The sequence below is a fragment of the Lepisosteus platostomus genome, chromosome 17, assembly GCF_059453375.1.
Source record: "Lepisosteus platostomus isolate fLepPlt1 chromosome 17, fLepPlt1.hap1, whole genome shotgun sequence".
Taxonomy (NCBI): Eukaryota; Metazoa; Chordata; class Actinopteri; order Semionotiformes; family Lepisosteidae; genus Lepisosteus; species Lepisosteus platostomus.
The window spans coordinates 5451049-5471332 of record NC_142627.1 but is presented as its reverse complement, the minus strand read 5'-3'; the positions used below and the strand labels follow the sequence as shown (position 1 = coordinate 5471332).

The 20284-nt window shown below is 46.6% G+C and overlaps 1 protein-coding gene across 3 annotated transcripts in view; it reads left to right on the top strand.

Moving 5' to 3' along the window:
* The window catches only part of LOC148645962 (RAC-gamma serine/threonine-protein kinase), a 112174-nt gene that overhangs the window by 67422 nt on the left and 24468 nt on the right, over positions 1 to 20284 (top strand). For all 3 annotated transcript variants that reach the window (XM_088610398.1, XM_088610397.1, XM_088610396.1), the window contains exons 3-6: positions 9240 to 9365; positions 15103 to 15214; positions 17709 to 17853; positions 18548 to 18679. In XM_088610398.1, the coding sequence (XP_088466524.1) occupies positions 9240 to 9365; positions 15103 to 15214; positions 17709 to 17853; positions 18548 to 18679 (515 nt within the window). The remainder of the gene's footprint in view (positions 1 to 9239; positions 9366 to 15102; positions 15215 to 17708; positions 17854 to 18547; positions 18680 to 20284) is intronic.

The window sequence follows — 20284 nt, the reverse complement described above, 5'->3', positions numbered from 1 at the left end:
CATAGATGGGGATTATTAGGAGGCCATGATTGGTAAGGGCCAATGGGAAATTTGGCCAGGACACCGGGGTAACACCCCTACTCTTTTCGAGAAACGCCCTGGGATTTTTAATGACCACAGAGAGTCAGGACCTCGGTTTGACGTCTCATCATCATCGTTAACACAATAAAATGGGATAAAGGGACTGATGAAGATTTAAATGATAGAGCTTAGTAAATTATTAAACATTTATGATTCTGTCTCATCTTGTGCGAGAGTTGTGGGATCCTAAGGTCGGGAGTCAACTGACCAGCCGTACCCTGGCTGTCCTCAGGCTTGACCTCACTCTGTGGGAGTGAAAAAAAGTGCAGGGCTTGCCTCCGATCCCAGCCTTGTGGAAAATCTTCCACTTCCTAATTTCCATCGGGATTAGAGCTTAGCTTTTGATGCAGCCTGAGGTTACTTGCTGCACGTCACCTGTGCCAGTTCGGAAGATATTTGCTTGCCTCACTCTTCCGAGGGGCTGAGGCAGATAATCTCCAGCCTGGCTGGGCTGTGTGTCCAGCACGTGGAGAGAGAGATGATGAATCGGTGGAGCAGCACCACCTAGTGGGTAGAGCAAACACTGCAGCAGAGAGACCCAGAGCGGTACAGAGCATCACAGTGGGTTTTACATTGAAAGTAACTCTGTTGCAGTGTAATATTTCTACCACATAGATTATACATAACCACTTTTTATTAAAAAAAGTGCACATAAGACTTTTTTCTGAACAAGTTATTTAACTTTTGGGAGCACTGCAAGTATCAAGGGCTAAACAGTTAGCATACAAATTAGAGCAGAGGGTGCAAAGTTCTTTTTCACTAGCTGTGTACTCTTTCTTCTTGATTTCTTGTTGTGTGCCAGGGGTTTTATGACAGATAAGACGTGTAAAAAAAAAAAATTAAACTCATTTCGAATAATGAAATATCTGTCCACTTGAAACTGACGTTGAACCCGATGTCTGGTCCTCATCCGTCTGCCTTGTCTGCCGGTGTCCTCTTCCTCCAGTCGGAGCTTCCTGCCCCTCTGGCCTCTCCCCCTGCGTGCCGTGCGCCAGCCGGGCTGGACCGGGCCGGGCCAGGCTAGGGGAGAGCTGTCTGCTGCTCCTGCCCTGCCTGTGCCTGCCTGGTGTCGGTTCGCCGCCCCTCTCCCATTCGGGTGAAAGAAAGCGAGAGCGTGTTTCTGCCTGAAACGCGTCTGGATGGAATAAACAGCTGAATTTCTGGCCCCTGCCCACGTCCACATGGAATGGTTTTCAGGACTGCGAGGGTTTGATCTTCCCCCAGATCCCCTCTGAGCAGCTTTGTTTGATTCCTGTTGTAGAAAAGAAGACGCACCCCTAGTTGTAAGAGGGTGCACTTAATGATAGCTGAATGGTGCTCCTCTGCCACGTGCCCTTGTGGACGGCAGGCTTGTCAGTATTTCTGGATTACCCCCCAAGTGCGAGTTCATCTCTTCTGCTCTTTCCTCTGCACTTGCCCAGGCTCACACAGGACACAGCTTTGTCACCATCACTGCAGCCGGGGCCACAATTACAAATGCAGAACAAAAACGCCGAGCAGCTGACGTTGATCCTGAGGGAGAGAAGCTGCTGTTTTTTCCTCACTTTCCCTTCACACTCATTACCGGGTGAAACTCCTCCGAGAGGGACCATCCAGATGCCCCCAGCCTCCCTCCTCCTCCTTCCCACCTCCCCCAAAGGGAAGCGGGGGGCCTGGCGATGCCAGGGTGGGCCCAGTGTGCCAGCCCCCTCTTCACAGGCGCTGTGCCCGCTGGTCTCGCTCTCAGCTGCAGCGGAGGGGCACAGCCCACCGCCCTCCTCATGCCCACTGAGTGGATTGGGCTGGTCTGCCCCCGGCCTCGGCAGAAGTCGCCCGAGAGCATGGCTGGTCCTGTCCTGTCCTGTCCTGTCCTGCAGAACGTGTCTAATTAGCTGGGCCCAAACGCTCAGCCCGCGGCCGCGCTCTGGGAGACCGCACGGCCTGGTCACCGTTGGGCTCCCTGCGTCTGCGGGTGACAGGAGTCTCGCCGAGAGTGTCGCCCCTGCCCTAGTCAGGCAGGGAGGGGACGGGTGAGATGTGCACACACAGTGTTTCAGCAAACACCTCTGGAGCTGTTGTTCTTCTTAACAATAGCCACAGCTAGTTAAATGGTCTGATTAAAGTGTTCACACACACATCTGTATTTAGGCTGTGAGGTATTTCAGATTATACCTGCTCGGTGTCGTGTTAGCCTGAATTCTACTTCATGTGCTTCATGTGTAGTTCTTTGGAGATTGGAAGGGTATTTAGGAGTCATGAATCATTTTCTTGTCTTCCCTTCAATCAGAAGATGTCTATAGTATAGCACAGAAAACTTCCAGCTGAAAGATTAATAGGCTTTTTTGTCTTCTTTGCAATGAGTATTTATTTCATCAAGAAGTTTGCAAAATGTTTGTCTTCTTAACACTGTTACTCTGAGTAAAAGCATGTATGATACACCTTTCTTGGTGTGTGACGTGGATGATGTCGGTGAAAGTTGTTCCCTGTTTATGCATCTGCTGTGTAAAACAGAACAGGAGGCCCTTATACATGCAATGGGTGGTGTGAGCAAGGAATAAGACACCCTGCCTGATGTTTGAGATCCTCAGATCCTCTTCTCGAATTTACCTTTCTTTTGTTTTCATGTAAAGTGTTTCTTCCAGTGATCCCATAGTTTATAGAGGTGATTATAGTCCTATATCATGGTCGTGGCATGGCCATCGTTAGAGAGTCGCAGAAGGCACTGGCAGCAGAGACGTGCAGTAAGGTGAAGGTATGGGCACTGCAGGGCGATCAGCTCCGTGTCTGCAGGAGCTTCACCTCCCAGGGCGTGGGCGTGAGACTGCTGCGCCACCTACTGGGCATACTGGTGTGTGGCGCCCCCTAACCAGCTCTCCTCTGGCCGACTGTGGCGCTGAACACACACACACACGTGAAAGACTGGACCAGACTGATGGGCCAGTCGAGCCCGCTGATGGCCCTGGGCTGCGTGGCCCTTCGAGAGCCTGGTTCCTCCCGTGCTCGGTGCGCGCTCTTCCCTCTGTCCGCACCCGCGGGGGACACTGGGGGGCTGGAGACGAGCCGGTTCTGCCCTCCCGGAGTGGCACGTGTTGAAGCCGTCTCTGAACCGGGTAGGGCATTCAGTTCCAGCCTCGTCTGGGCTGGTTAACGAATGGCCCCGGTGGAGCTGAACCAGGCGCGTGCTGTGAAAGTGAAAAGGCCGTCGAAAAGAAAGCGAGGAGCTGTCTCAGCTGGGTGGAAGCGTTTTAAGTTTCTATTTTTTGTTCTGGGCAAAGTTTTGATATAAGCTGGCCTCCAAATCCCTCCCTGGTACCTCTGCCTGGTTTCAGACCACAGACAAATGAACAATTAATCTGTGCTTGTAATTGAATGGCACACAGTATGTTATTTTAATTGTGCAATTGGAGCAGTTAGGCTAGGAGCTGATAATGTGGGCTCTGAACCAGAGAACACATTTGTGTGCAGAGCTGTGCAGTATAAAGCAGATTCAGAAATCAAAAACCTTGCCTACTGCCTTGTGCCGGGGTCTAGGTGACCAAGACACAGAAGAAGTGCAGACAGCATGACTGCACATGTGATGTATTGAGGCTTAATTAATGGGTATATGAAAGAACAAGTTGTCCTGACTGGCTGCTGGCTTGCAAATAAATCAGATGTTCATGGCGTTCTCTAAATAATAACTGTGCTCTAGTAGAACAGCCGCACCAAAATTGAGGAAAGACATCGAGGAATAAAAGACTGGAAAATGAGTGGAGGAGTGCAAAGCCTCAGGGCCCAGCAGGGGGAGGCCTGTCTTCCCGGCACCTGCTGCAGTGTGTCCCAGGGCTTGAGGGTCCGGAGCACGGACCTGGGTGGGATGGCTCGGGAGGAGGGTGTTGCCAGAACGCAGGATTGCTCGTCTCCCAGCGCAGAGCTGAGATCAGGCCACAGTCCTGGGGCAGCCCATCCGGGACACATTTGTGTCACCTCACTGGCTTTATTTTGCCCTAAATAACCTATTGTTACGTTTCTGCCATCTTGCTGAATTGTTGGTGTCCAAATTTGGTTTTGGACTTCCAGTAAGTCTTGTGCAATTCATTCCCCAGCGTCGGTGAACTCACAAGAACGTCAGAGAGGTTATAATCGAGAGGAGGCCGTTTGATAGTCAGCAGTTCATTGATCCCAGGATCTTATCCAGCGTTTCTTGAAAGAAACCAGGATGGGGGCTTCAACCACATGGTTACCAGCTGAATTTCAGAGTGTGTATCTCGGAATTACAGAAAAGAGTTTTGCCTCCTCCTGGTGAACTTGCAAGGCGCTGTGGAATTTTATACTGCTTTCCGTTGAAAGAGAATATTCATTCCCCCCACTCAAAACTCAAACCTGCTCTAAATAAAATTACTCCGTGGATTATGCTGTGCTGTGGATTATGAGGCACAGTGACGTGCAGAAGGTCAGCTGTCTGTTGTTTTGTGATCGTACGCACCCTGTCAAATGGCATTCACCAGCACTCTCCAGCCTTTTAAAACTCTTTGGGCCCGCCAGTGCCTTGAGTTGTCCACCAGTGTCCGCGCTCTGTGGAATTGTCCCACACAGCTCTACAGAAGGCCCCCCTCGTCATCAGTGTCCCACTATTCCAATCGGAGACCAGTCCGTGTGCAGAGTTGCTCTGGCAAGCTGCGCTCTGCAGGCATGAGCAGATACTGGAAGCGAATTCCCCCCAAAAGCCTGCTCCTTCTGTTCCCCCTCCAGCCACTCCAGCAGCTCTGGAGAGGGTCCCCTGCCTGGGGTGCTCTCGCCGAGCCGGGTCCTCAGTCCCAGCAGCCACGCTGCTCGTACTTGGCGTGACCTGTTACTGGGCCCAGATCCGGTCCAGTTTCCCTCACTGGCCAGACAGCAGCACTACCTCAAGGGCTCAGTTATTTACTACACGGGCTTCTGGACTCGTGGGTGGAACCCTGGTATTGTACACTTGAGGAAGGTACTGCACCCCGATTTGCTCCGGTGTGAATGGGTCTGCCAGGTCATCAGTGTAAAGGGACTCCAGTGTGCAAAAGGGAGTAAAAACAGATTTTAATTGAACTAGGTTCAGGTCTGTTCTTTACTCTAGAGAAGCATATGTTTAATTCACAAGGCAGGAGAAGGAGCAGGGAAATCTAGAACTCTTCATCATGGTGGTTAGTTTTAAAAGCATCCTAGTCTGAGAAACACAAACCAGTTTTTCATAGCTGGAAATGCACAGAGAGAAAAACGGTGAGCAAATTGATCCCATTCAGGATGTGGTTTTGTTAGTGCTGAGGCTTTGGTGGGTTTTTCTCCTTACTTATCCTTAACGTGTGTGTTCCTTCAAAGCTGATTTATGAAAATAAGCTGAACCAGAATGAGGAAACTGTGCTCGTGTGACCATCCTATTCATGTCTTCCTGCAGCTCGATTGAGCATTGGAACAGAATTCATTTTGCTCCTCTGCTGGTATCCGTTCCTTTTTCTTTGGTGCTGCAAATGTGCAAGATGACATGTTACTTATCTCTTGTGTTAGAGTGTGTGTGTGTGTTTCTCCCTCCATGAAGTTTGAAAGATCTTGTTCCAATCGAAGTTTGTATGCCCTCTGCGTGTTTTTCTAGCTGGAAGACTGCAGTGTCTTCCTACATCTCTCTCCACTGATAGATCAGCAGGCAGAGACATACCAGCAAAGACCTCCGTCTCCGCAAATTAACATGAGCAGGTGTTTTTCTCTGATGTGTTAATTAAGAAAAGCTGGTGTCATTATGCTTTAAGTGGCTGTTACAAATAGAACATGTTGTTTATTTTCTGTTTGGCAAAAAAAGAAAAAAAAGAAATTTATCAGAACTGTCACATTGGCCTGAGCCATAACCTAGCATGAAAACTCTGTCCTGATTTTTTCTGCCTTTGTTCAAATCTCTGCATTTCCAGATTGCAGTCTTCATTAATTTGTCAGACCTTTGAAGTGTTTTGAAGCTTCTGAAAGATCTGCAGTGATCTGCCTACAGTAGCAATACAGTAGCTCAAGCTTGGTTCTATAGGGGTTGCACAGTTTTTTAGTTTGAAAATGTTCATTAAGATATGTGCCTTTTCAAAGGCTTTTAAAAAATATACACCAGCAGACATTTAAACACATCAATTTCCAAATTCTGAGAACACAAGAATGTATAGAATTTGGAAGAGGAATTAAAATGTTTTTACCAAATCCTGTGGTGACAATTTTCAGATGCTCTTATTCAACACCATTCCACCTGTTTCTTTAAATGCAAATAAAATTGTATGACCACACCTATTTGACTAACTTGAAGATTTTTACTAGAAATTTGACTAGCTCTCCAGTTAAGGCAAGCCGGTAGACTGTGCACTTTTTAAATGTGCCTATTTGTGCTGTGTGGGTTGTAATTACTGAAAAGATTCAGAACCTGCGGTGCTTATCTGGTATCGTCTAATGCTGACTCAGGGCTTGTGGCAGGGGGCGGAGTCATTGGAGGGTGTGGTTATTTGTGGTTTGATCCATTGCTTGTAGGGAGTGGAGCCGTGGAGGGCGTGGTTATTTGTGGTATGATCCAGTGCTTGTAGGGGGTGGAGCCGTGGAGGGCGTGGTTTTTTGTGGTATGATCCAGTGCTTGTAGGGGGTGGAGCCGTGGAGGGCGTGGTTTTTTGTGGTATGATCCAGTGCTTGTAGGGGGTGGAGCCGTGGAGGGCGTGGTTATTTGTGGTATGATCCAGTGCTTGTAGGGGGTGGAGCCGTGGAGGGCGTGGTTATTTGTGGTATGATCCAGTGCTTGTAGGGGGTGGAGCCGTGGAGGGCGGGGTCTTAAATTGTGTGATCCACAGCCTGTGGAAGTGGGGGCCTGATTGTAATTGTGGCAACGGAGGCCTAGTATGTGGTCATCAAGCCACCCCTACAGGGCAGTGGAAGAGCGGAGGCTGTGTGACTAGAATCAGACCACACACCCTCTTCAGCAGGAGAATGGTTCCCTCTGTCCATGTGCAGCTGGGATGTTGGTGCAGAGCTCAGGACTGGTGCTGCCATGACAGCCTTGCTGTTGGCGGAGAGACGCTTTGTTCTCTTCACAGCGGAGTCAGGGAAATTGCCGGCTCTGAGCTACACTTTGTGAAACAAGCACGTGCAGTCATGCCCGCAGACCGGACTCTCTGTGCTCATGGGTGACCTGTTTGTTTTTCCACGATAACTTTGAGGGGGGAATTGGATAGGCCAGGAGTTGCCTGGCGCTCTGGAACTGGTGGTGCGCTTGGGCCCCCAGAATGAGTCCTTCTGCTGATCCGCAAATCCCAGTTCACAGACCCGTGGGTGTTGCCTTTGTTTCTGTCTGAAAGAAGCCTGCCTTCAGGTCCTGCTTTTTTAGTGTTCAGTGGGCGGGCGTGTTGACCATGCGGATCAGTTCTGCGCCCCGTTGTCCTTGACTTGGCCATGTCATGTAGCAGAGTCATCGAGACAGCAGGCATCACAGAGGACAGTGCGCTGGAGGTGCGCAGGATCTGTAATACCCATTGCCTGTCATTCCAGAACTAATGGTTTTATTCTCCTTTATTTATCCTTCACCTCAAGCGGTATTCTTAGTCTCTTAACATAATTTCATCGTTATCACTGAGCAGAATTAACCGAACAGCTCTGGTGTAGATCAGAAGGAATTCTGCGTCAGTATTGATACTGGTTTGATCATTCTCCCTCAGTAAAGTAGAGGTGTGTGATCTGTCTTTAGAGGGGATTCTGTTAGTGTTTCTCTTGATAAAGTGCTTTTTAAATCAGATGTAGGTTTTCTGACAGTGGTAATCAGTTCTATACAAAATACACGCATTTGCTTACCATACAGTCCTGACTGAAATAGCACATTCACCTTGATAGGTAATTTTCCTTGACACTTCCTTACTTTTTCATTTAGTAGTAGATAATGTCTATGATTCACACTGTAATATCAAATGATTTTGTAATTTATTTTCTCATATCTTGTTTGAAGGGCTTTTTATCAGGCATGGAAGTCAGACTGCCATTTCAAAGCCATTTCATGCTCTTGTGTAAATTGTACCCATGACAGAACAGTAAATACAGTGCATATACCTTACACTTCTACAGTTGCTTTATGAAATTGAGGAGCAGAGTTTTGCTGTGCTGGAAAAACGTCTTGAATATCATGAAGGAACAAAAGTGTATGACTATTTCGGGTGCTTTAATTCCACATTAACCTGCGTAAATTTACATGAAATTTCCGGCAGCTGCTGTAGGAATTTACAAGACTCCTGTAAAAGTTTGTAAAGCCTGGAATAGTTCAACAAAGAATAGGAGTTTAACTTACAAAAGCAAAAGGCTTATTACTTTCGTTTATGATAGCTACATGTTTTGGAAATCGCTGGTTTGTGATTTTTATATCTCTTCATTTTAATTTGGATTGTGATTCCCCACATGTCCTGACTGTGTGGTGGAACCTGGAAATTGCGCACATCAAGCCCCTCACAGTAAAAAGCTCAAGCTGGAACTTAATTAACAGGGAACGGCAGCAAGAAGCTTCTCCTTTCAGTCTGCCGAGTGTGCGGACCTCTGCACTGGGGGCGCAGTCACCTATAATGATTGTTGTTGACACATTTGTCGGTGCCTCAGCCGCGCAGTCTGTACCGCCAGAAGTTTTGCATGGTAATTCTCCGCGACCAGCTGTTCGGCAGCTGCTGTTGTTTGATCAGTCCCACTTCTAAGGGTTAAACGTGTCTGCGCGTCCTCATTTCATCTCGCCCCTTCTCCCGCGGCGCTGCGGTGTGTGTGGCTCTCGAAGCTCCGGCGCCGGTCGGCTCGGTAACAGCAGGCCCCCTTGAAAGCGGAAGGAGGAATGCTGAAAAATACCGCGAGTAAAGATCTCGGAGGCTCCTATGAATCTAGACCGGCCCTTTTTCTCTCCGGTGTGTGCTGCCAGCCTGCCGGGAAGCGTGCGTGAGTGCGCGGCGGAGAGGGTGGCCGTACGCTTGACGCCTGAGGCGCCACAGGGAGCGTGGCAGAGTCCCTGGGGCCCCATGGGTGGGGTTTGGGGAATTTGGGACGCAGCAGCAGCACATGACCCAGCAACCCACAGAGTGGGGACAGACAGCGGGAACTCATAATACACCACAACATGAATTTCCTTTCTACAGGGGCCGAACAGGAGCAGCGTCGATTAACCTAACGTGCACTTTATTCCTTCTTCACAGGAGAGTACATCAAGAACTGGAGGCCGCGATACTTCCTGCTGAAGACAGATGGCTCGTTCATCGGCTACAAGGAGAAGCCGCAAGACGCAGACCTGCCTTACCCTCTGAATAACTTTTCTGTGGCAAGTAAGTCAGGCCCCTTTCAGCCTCTAGTCTTCAGCTGCGCCGTCTCTTCATCTTCTCGGAAGAGACCCACATCCTTGTCACCCCAGCCCCGGCCTCAGGCCCTTCCGGCTTCTGTGGGGTGGCCTGAAAAGTGTTTCTTGTGTCCTTTTCAATGGCCAAGTCACTTCTGTTAATTGGCAGCCCCGTTCAAGGCAGCTGAGATGGGAAATCACTCCCTGAATACTGAAACAGCCTTGTGGAGAAGGTTCCCCGCTGTGCATCAGTGCAGTGGTGAATGAATCGGGTCTCTCAGATCTGGCAGCAGACTGGCACAGCGGTCAGGTTACTGGACCGAAAACGGACGGTTGTGGGCTCAGATCCCAGGTGAGATCCTGCTGTTGTGCCCTTTAGCCAGGACCTTCACCAAGATTGCCTCAGTAAGGAGAATATAGAGCCACAGCATCCCTTTCTACATATATGCACACGTGAATATAAACATATTCAGTTTTATTTCTTAATAAATAGCTCCAACTGCACACACGGGTGCAAATGTCTGGCAGCCAGAAGGATTAGTAGTAATTAGATTGTTGGTGCCCCTGGAGGACTGGGCTGGTGGGGGGTGTTCTCTGTAGCCCCTACCTCACTAATAAAAGTGTGTTTCAGGAATGGCAGGTAGGTACTTGAACTTTATTGCCATATGTAACCGGTACTGGAATTCTTACTCACAGAAAGTCTCTCGGTTGTAAAACAAGTGTAAAAAACAAGACAAAGTGCAAACAGTGCATCAAGACAATGTACAAACAAACAATAGACAATGTGCAAGTAAACATGTAGACAGTTTGAATGTAAACAATACAGACGTGTAAACAATGACTGGAGATGTGCAATAGATAAGAAATCATAAAGAGGTAGGTGTGGTCCGAGGGGGATGGCTAAATGTGTTCGCCAGTCTCACTGCTTGTGGATAGAAGCTGTTGAAGAATCTAGTGGTAAGTGTCAGTATGCTCTTATATCTCTTGCCTGAGGGCAGTGGGGTGAAGAGCTCATGCCCGGGGTGGTGACTGTCCTCTGTGATGGCCAGAATTCTACCACGGCAGCGGTCCTCATAGAGCTGTTTAATCTCGGTGAGACTGCAGCCGATGATCTTCTGGGCCATATTGACCATTCTCCGCAGTGCCTTTCTTTCTCGCGAAGAGGTGTTGCCGTACCACACGGTGATCCCGTTGGTGAGGACGCTCTCGATGGTGCAGCGGTAGAAGTTCACCAACACATCTATTGGCATCCCCCATCGCTTGAGGCACCTCAGGAAATAAAGGCGCTGCTGAGCCTTCTTCATGATAGAGTCAGTGTGCACAGTCCAGGTTAGATCTTTAGAGATGTGAATTCCCAAAAACCTAAAGCTGGTGACTGTTTCCACTTCCGTTCCATCAATACTGAGTAGGCTGTGAGTGTATGGCCTGTGTCTCCGAAAGTCCACTATTAGCTCTTTCGTTTTCTTTATGTTCAAGTCCGGGTTATTGCTATGACACCACCTAAGCAACTGTACAACTTCATCCCTGTAAGTGGACTCGTCATCATCACTGATCAGTCCTATTATAGTGGTGTCATCGGCAAACTTAATGATGCGGTTGTTGCTGTGTCCTGCTGTGCAGTCGTGAGTAAATAGGGAGTACAACCTTGGACTCAAGACAGCAGCCTTGTGGGGTTCCAGTGCTCAGGGTGAGTGGTGTTGATGTTTTATTGCCTATCCGCACCACCTGTGGTCTCTCGATAAAGTCCAGCAGCCAGTTGCAGACAGAGTTGCACAGACCTAATCCCCTGAGCTTTGTCACCAGTTGACTGGGTATGATGGAATTGAATGCTGAACTGTAGTCCACAAACAGCATTCTCACATACGAGTTGTTAGTATCCAGGTGTTCCAAGGCTGTATGCAGAGCCAGGGAGACAGCATCATCCACTGATCTGTTGTTCTGGTAGGCGAACTGCAAGGGGTCCAGGGACTCTGTGATGGAGGAGTTGATGTGTGACAACACCAGCTTCTCAAGGCATTTCATCACCACAGATGTTAATGCTACTGAGCGGTAATCATTCAGGCATGTCACTTTTGTCTTTTTGGGGGTTGGAACAATAGTGGTTTTTTTAAAGCAGGTGGGGACCATGGACTGTGACAGGGAGGAGTTAAAGATGTCCGTAAACACTGTGGTCAGCTGGGCTGCACATGTCTTCTTAGTGTAGAAGGAGAAGATTGAGCCACAGGAGCACTTTCTATATATTAATCTAAATATTAACTTTTGTTATGCCTTGACCACCCAGAGTACGTCACAAAAAGCCGGGCTGGAGTTTAGGAGTGACCCGGGACAGGAGTGTGGTCACAGCCTTAACGGCACTGACCCTGGCACTGAGACTGGACTGCTGGATGGTCACGAGGGGTGCTAACGTTTCCGGACAGTCTGAGAACAGGTCTGCTTTAACAGCTGTTCATAATTCTGTTAAGAGTCAGTTCTGAAGGAAAAGATGCTGTTTTTAGATGCTGTTTGTTTCAAATGTTGCACTGGTTGCGCAAAAGAAAGTGAAAACGAAGCCACACTGCAGGGCTTGGCTTTGCACATTCAGCTAATGCCCCCCTCCCCCACGGGGCAGGCTGCCCCCCCAGTGAGGCACTGATACCACAGATTCGGCTATGGGTCAGCGCGTGCGATACAGATCTCACAGTCTAAGTGTTTGTGTGAGCACTGTGTGGGTGAGTTTGCCATGTATGCAGCCCTGTAGGAGAGGAGGAATGGGCGGACTGTGCTCAGCCTACAAGACCCTCAGCACACCACCCCCACACATCCCACTGTGAGCCGATCCAGTCTCTTAACTTGGTGCAGAACCTGCAGAAGAGTTTTCGAGAACACCGCCCAGGTCGGTCTCTTTAAGAAAGACATGGCGAAGCGCAGATTCGCCTGTCTTCTGTGCCACGAGAGTGCGTCCCAGTGCTCACTCCCTTGTTCAGTGACAACATAACACAACATTGCCATGTTGGAGTAGTGACGATGTTCAGATGAGTAAAATAGCACAGCCAGTAGTCATGGACACATCTGACCTCTGACCTCCTAGTCTGGGGCTGTGGTTCTGTGCCTCGCCTGGGAGAAGCACGCCTGCAGAAGATGTTCCTTCACTCCTGTCCCTGTGTGTGGGTAGCTCCACTGCCCACACCATCCATTTAGCTTGGAGAGAGAAGCCTGCCAGTGGTTCACATGCAGACAGGTTTACTGTGGTTGTTCACACTCCACTCTGTAGCTGCCTACTGTATATCTTGCGTGGAAAGACCTGCCAAGTCAAATGAAAATACTTTTATGTTTGGATTTGCATCACTAGTGTGTTTCCCACCTGTTACATGAGCAGCTGTGCTGGGTGTGAAAGTACAGTGCTGTGTATCTCTGAGTTACTGTGCTGGGAGAAATATTGTCTCACAATCTTGTTTATTGCAAGACAATAGACTCCTCAGCCAGCTGGGGTGCTAAGTATATCACCTCAGCAGACCAGTTCACTTGAGCAGTGGACGAGGTGGAGCTCAGGACTGTGAAACGACAAAACTTTTCCATGTTCATGTGGTCATAATACCCCACCGAGGCACAAAGTTAATAAGACATCAGCCAGATTCTTTTGGCTTTTTTACGGAACGGTGCCCTCAGGGTCCCTCCGGGCCGGGAGACAAGGGAAGGATTTTGTGCTGCTGCAGTGCAGTGCAGCAGTAGAGTTGCTGTGCTGTCCTGAGGACAGGCTGGTTACAGGTTAGATCACTGAGGTTTGACTGGCTGCTGGGAAGGCTTTTTAAACAGCAGAGTTGTGCATCAGTAGTGATCAGCACAGCATCTTAACAGATAAGATGAGGAAGTAACGTTTGCAAAGCAAATCATCAATGTGGGCAGCTGGTCATAAAAATAGATTTACAGTTTTTACAGTACAGTGCACACCTAAAGAGCTGTTATTTTCATGTTTTGCGTACACTTTATATATACTGAACAAAAAACATAACATAACTGTTAGAAACTTATCAGGAAAATGGTACATTGACATTTCATGGAACAGACATAAGTAAATTCATTATGCAGATTAAAGTTTGTCATAGAAAGCATTGATCAGCATGAAGTAATAGTGTGTGTGACCACTACAGAACAGTGCAGACTATACAGTGCATTTGCATCATACACTTTGAACCAGGTTGCAGATGATGTTTTGTGGAACTCTGTCCTATATCTTCTGTCCAAGATTATGCCTGTTCACAGGACTCCAATCATAGAACCTTTTTGCATTTTTCTTTTTTTTTCCACCACACTTGAGTTTCGAGGAGTTAAATCGGATCATTGTGCCCATTTAACTCGCGCTGATGAGGTGATTTCGTGCTTATGCAACAGTCAAAGCCACTTGAGTATATCACAGTCACGAAGGATCAATGAATCAAAATGATGCCACAACATTTAACAAAGATCTGTATATTGTGTTATTATAGCTGTGCCCTACCTCTGGAAATGCATAGTTGTGCCAGATGTTTGTGTGTAGAATGCAACTTTAAAATGCAATATTTTACACATTAGGGAGAACATGAAATAAAATGACATTCAGTTGTTCTGAAAGCTTCTGTAGTATAGGAAGTGTGTATGCGAGTAACTATTAATGTTAAGAGTTTATTCTGTTTCATTTCCAGTGATTTGGTCTTTTGATTAGCTGTCATTGAACAAACCACAAACTTTTACTCTTGCAGTAGAAATAAATTAAACCCCAAGCAGATGATCCTCTGTGTTGCGGTGGAAGTGACAGATTCTGGGCCTTCTAATTGGCATCTTAGCTTTCCTTTGCAGTTTTAGCTTCAAGCTAAACTTGTCATCTGTGATCAGAAATGTTGCAAAGTAAACAACACAGTATCATCAACCTTTTTTATAAAAGGTGTTTTTTGTTATTTTTTTCAAGAATCAAATTCAACACTGACATTGTGTGGCAGAGCAGATTTAAGGCCATAGTGTGTGATTAAGGTTTTTGCTTTTTTGACATGTGACCTTAACCATGTTGTAATTAACCTGCCTGCCTATTTTTAGGTCCTCCCGTGGTCTTGTTTCAGTTGAATTGGCTGGCCAGGAGGCCTCATTACAAACTGGCATTTGAAACAAGCTTCAGTGTGCTTCTCTGTTGTGTATTGTTTCTGGTAATTGCAGTGTTTTCTTTTTCTTTCACTTCATAACTTTCACCATGTTACCTCACTGTACTCGCTTGCTTCTTCTCTCTGTGCGGACAGTGTTCGCACTGTGTGTCCATTCCAGCTGAGGACAGCTCTTGCAGCCCTTGCTTGTGTACAGTACATCCGTGTGAAGAATCTCCCAGAGTCGTTCGGCTCAGCTTTGTAGCGGTGTTCACTGCACACGTTCTCTCCAGCTGTCGATACAAATTTCACTCATGTCGTACTAGTCCCTGACTTGTTGCCTTTCAAAGTATAAACCAGCTGCCATTTACCCAGACTTTGAGGCCAAGACAAAGTTCATTTGAGAAATTGTGACCAAAGCACTGAAAATATGGCCGTTCTGTTGCTGCCATTAATGATGGCCTCCTTGATCTAGACCTGCACTGGAGCTGCCTGGTAGACCCAAGGTGCACAGGTCAGACAACCTGATCAGCGCTTGCTCAGCTGTTTCGGGATCCTTTCTGTCTCACGGCTGCCACTTGGAAATATCCGGGAGCAGAACGCTGGTGTGAGCATGTGTGTCTCGTCCTGCCTTTGCAGAATGCCAGCTCATGAAGACAGAGCGACCAAAGCCCAACACGTTCATCATCCGGTGCCTGCAGTGGACCACCGTCATCGAGAGGACCTTCCACGTGGACACGCCGGAGGAGAGGTGAGCACCGTGCTCGCCCGAGCGATCACAGGCCTCCTGGCACTGTGGGCTGCGTTTTGTGGGGGGAGTGAAAAGCGAGGTTGAACTAGGGAACAGCTGTGCAGAATCCTGTCTGTGGATCGCAGGCCTTTGGCGAGAAACTAAACCTGTTCACTTGAGTGATCAAAGTAATCCTAATCATTTACATAACCTTTTTAATTAAAATCTTAATAGGCTGCATAATCGGAATAGCCTGAGACAAGAAACCTGAAAGATTGATGTTAAAGCAACTCTCTCAACAAGCGTTTACGTGTGCTGAAACGACACTGCGCAGCTTCAAGATTAAAGGTGCTTTTGCGCATTAGATTTCTTATCACACATTTTTATAAACAAAATTGGTTTTTAAGAATGCTGTGAACCCAGCTCTCAGTGTCCCTCTTGAGAGGGAGAAAGACTTGCAATCTCTCTCGAGCGCACACGACTCAAGAAAACTTAGCCGAACCCCTCGCCGGACTCCATCGGAGTTGCACGGACTTTCCTGGCGAAGACCCAGGAGCGACAGACTTCAGCACCAGGAGAGAGCACAGTTATGGCACCAGCTGGAAGGCTGCCTAGTGGTGGGCAGTGCCATTATTTCTGATTAGTGAAAGATGCTAATTAAAAAAAGAACGTGCGACATCTAACCTTATCGTTTTAAACTCCAGCGCGTTAAAGAACGTGCACCTTCCTCTTCCCCAGTGGGAAAGTATCTCTTCAGCCTCTGCTGGTTTGTTTCCGTGAACCATGTTGTTTTTGTGAACAAGTAGAAATATGCAGCTGTGTCTCCTTCCCAATAACTGCATCTTATTAACAATAAAAAAACGTTCATGTTAACCTTTTAGAGTTATGGCTGCAGTTTCACAAGTAATCCAGAAATAACACCTAAATCCTCTTTGGTTTTCATGTTAAGAAATGTAGATTAGGTGGTGACCACTAAGACCCCCAAATTAATGAGACTTTATTAAAAACCATGATTTTAAAGGTGACCTTATCAAACTAAAGGCTCAAGATAACTGCTTTTACATATCAGTGACTTGCTGTGAAGTTGTTAAATATAAAAATGTAATTACAACAATTATGGGATCTGAAGTCAAATGTAAATATAGATGCTTAACAAAGAAGCATGTCTGTAAAATTCATGTGCAGGGTGACAGAGGGGTGTGGCTGTGAGCAGTGTGGTTTCACAGCTCATGTGTCCCGGGTTTGATTCTGGACACGAGGACCTTCTGTGTGGAGTTTACACGCTCCCCCTGTTCATATGGGTTTTCTCTGGATGACCAGTGTCCTCCTACCTCTTATGACATGCTGGCTGTCTCAATGGATGCCTCTAAATTGTGGGGCTGTGTCCTGTGATGGGGTGGCGTCCCGTCCAGGGTCAGGCCCTGCGCTGTCACGACTCGTGCACAGAACAAGCAGCTTTCTGATCATGGAGCATCCCAGAATGGAGGGATTAGTGCGCGTTACAAGACAAGATATTCAGCATTTGTTTGAAGATTAAACATTTGTGTATGAATTTTAAAAACATTCTATCAAATTTGAACTGAGCAAACTAAGTAAACTAAGCACATTGCGAGCAATCATTAATTATTGTAAAGCAGACTAATTATGAACAGATGGAAGCATGTTCTTTCTAACTGATGGGCTGGCTATTTCATCATCTCCAGTTTTTGACATCCAGTGATCTCGCATTAAGTCAGATCATAAGGACCTTTTTTTTTACTTATTTACTAATTACACAACTCAGTCAATAACTTAAAAGATTTGCAAACATGCTATAAACTGGTCTTTGTTTAGGTTGTTTTTAAGAATGCACAGATGTTCTATTGGTTATTTTCTGTTGTGCACTTTGGTATTATTAAAGTAACATCTCAATATTGAGAAATAATGTATACCAGCAGATCAAACAAACTCTTACAGCATTGATTTAATGGCCTACATAAATACTTGATTAAAATGTTGAATTGCTGTGTGTCTTTCATTTAACAGTTTTTCTTACCCTGTGCAGATGTTGCGAAATGTTGAGAAGTTTTGATCGGTGTTTGTGAAGGTGCCAGAGAGCTGCAGTCATTAGTGCTGCGACTATAGTACTGAGACATCAGCGAAATGCCTTATGTCTTGTCTACTGTGACCTGCCTTGTCTGAATTGCTGCCAGTCCTCGGCAGGCCAGATCCTGCACCGTCTCAGGAACTCCAAACCGCTGGAGACGCAGTGCGCTCGCTGTTATAGCCGACCAGATGTCGAAAAGACTTAACATCTTCGCACTGACCTGCCTGTGTATTTGTCACATTTGTCCGGTATTCATTACCAGAGCTGGAGCAAAGTTATCGTCCCGAACCTTTTGTTTGTTTTCTCTTCTGTATGACCTCGTGATCCCGGAGAATCTGAATTTATAGGCATGTGCCCTGGGCGGACCTGCGGTCTGCGCTTGGCGCTGTGGCGCGAGCTGCCCGGCTGATGGGTGCCCTGTGCTTGCAGGGAGGAGTGGACGGAAGCCATCCAGACCGTAGCGGACAAACTCCAAAGACAGGAGGAGGAGCGGATGAGCTGCAGCCCCACCTCCCAGATCGACAACATCGGCGAGGAGGAGATGGACACCTCTACCAGCCACCACAAGCGCAAGGTGAGGGGACCTCTGGGGAGCAGGGCAGGGGTGTCATTGTGTGTGCCTGGGACCCTTCGATTTCGGGGTTCCTCCTGAAGGGCTGTGAGCTGCCACTGTCTCGTCACTGAAGCTTGAAATGGAAGCATGTGGGCAGGTGCTTTCCCTTCCACGAAGCTCCTCTTGAATTCATTGCGAAATGGTGCAGAGAGCTTAAGTGAGCCTGAGTAGATGGCATTGTTTCTGCCAGTGAAACTTGTCTTTCCTTCTCTTCACCTGGAGGTTGCTGCTGTCCAGAGGAAGCATTTTTGTTGTGTATTCATTGCAGGACAAGAAAGCATGTCTGTGATAGCATGTATTGGAACTAAGCTGTACTCCAAAAGCATTTAAAGGTTTGTTTTTGTAAATTAAGAATCCCCAGTTATTTTATTGGTATACCTATAATGACATGGAAGAGCCAGTTATATGTTTTTGCCATTTCGGCTCATGTCTGTGAACTGTGTGGCCGCACACGGGGAGAGTAAGGACCAGCCTGTAGACCGACTCAGGCCTGTAGCAGAGCACCTGCGCTGATTGGAATAGAAGCGTGTCCCTCACCGACAGCCCTTACTCCTCTATAATGACTGTATCATGCTAGATGAGAGAGAGTTTCAGTTTTAATGCTTCTGATTATATTTGCTACTTATGACAGTCTCCTCTTCCTTTTGTTGTCTAGACAATGAATGACTTTGACTACTTAAAACTACTGGGAAAAGGCACTTTTGGGAAAGTCATTCTGGTGAGAGAGAAGGCGAGTGGGAAGTATTATGCAATGAAGATCCTGAAGAAGGAAGTAATTATCGCCAAGGTATGTGATCAGGCACCGTGTTTAGTCCATTCAAACTGTCTTACTATATGTGGAGATTAAAAGAATAAAACCAACTTATTTTTAGTACGGGGAGTGAATATTTAGAAGATGTTCTGAATTTGTGTATCATGTAGTCATTCACCAGCTGCAGTGAAAAGTGTTTCCCCAAAATCCTAGTTTCCTTCTCCTGGTGTCCTCTGCCAGCTAGTCTTTCATACTGTCCCTTCTGAGGTTTCCTTCCCTGACCAGGAAGCCCCTGGCAATTATATAGTGCCTTGCAAAACGATTTACGCCCTTCCTAAGTTGAGCCCTTTGGTGAAATTACAAAAAGATGCATCCACATTTTTTTAATTAGTATTTTGTTCAATACCTGAATGCTCAATCTGAAGACTTGTAGAGGTAAGAAAAGTTACTATAAATCACAGTAAAAAGTAAACAAATGAAAATGAAGCTCACACCTGAAGAAGGCTCCACGGCCGAAACGTTGGGTTTTATTTCTTCTCTTTTCAACATGGAATAAATCTATTACTTGTTCCTTTGCAGCCTATGCATGCTGACACAGCTCCCCACCTGAACTACTTCAAAAAATGAAAATGGTTGATTGTACAAAGACCTGTGAACCTTTGACTAAGTCTCTACCAACTTTGTGCAGTTTTCATCCTCATTCTGGGCAGATTTGGTGCAGATTTACCATAGATTGTCAGTAGGATTCAAGTCAGGACTGGGACACTGAAGGACATTCACTTTCTTATTCTTACGACCCTCCAGTATAGCTTGCCTTGGGACTTGGGTCATTGTTCCTCTGAGAGCTGACTCTTTGTCCCAGTTTTAAGTCTGAAGCAGGTTTTCATCACCTGACAGATGGACCGTAGAAAAACAGGTTTGTTTATTCTCGGTTCATGTGAGCGACTTATTATTGGGCACAGATAGAGGCCATGCAACTAATTGTGTTGCTTGTTAATGTAGTCTTATACACCTAATTTTAGGTGGCAAACTGGGTTTGAATACCTATGCAGTCATAATTTTTGCATTTTTCTTTCACATAAATTATCTGTTTACATCTTTTTGTTTTGATTGAAAAGTGTGGAGTAGATTGTGTATATAACAAATTAATTCCTATTTCAAAGTGTCTTGACTACAAACTGTAAAGCAACAAAATGTGAAAATGGTGCAAGGGTCTGAATAATTTTTCAAGGCCCTGTATACTGTTAAACTGTGAAAACAGAGCAATTTGTGTAAAGTAAATAAACCCTTAACCTTTTATCTACTTTAGTCCTGATATAAAGATGATTTTTAAGTGGTCCATCAGTGCTGTACATGATTTCTGAAATGGATATTTAAAGTGGGAAAATTCAATTTCTTAGAATAGCTACATCATCTAGCTGATACCTTTATTGAAAGTTCGGGGCAGTTCCTCTCTCAAGTGGGATTTGAACCCACTCAGCCTTTCGGTTATGAGCTCCGGCTCTGACCACTGCGCCACCCTGCTGGCTATAGAAGGAAATTCCCCTGGCAAAGGTAGTTTCCTTTCAACCGAGTCGAGCTTACCTGTTGCCCAGCGTCAGTCCAGGTTCGAGCTGTTGTGTGTGTTACAAGAAGGCCCAG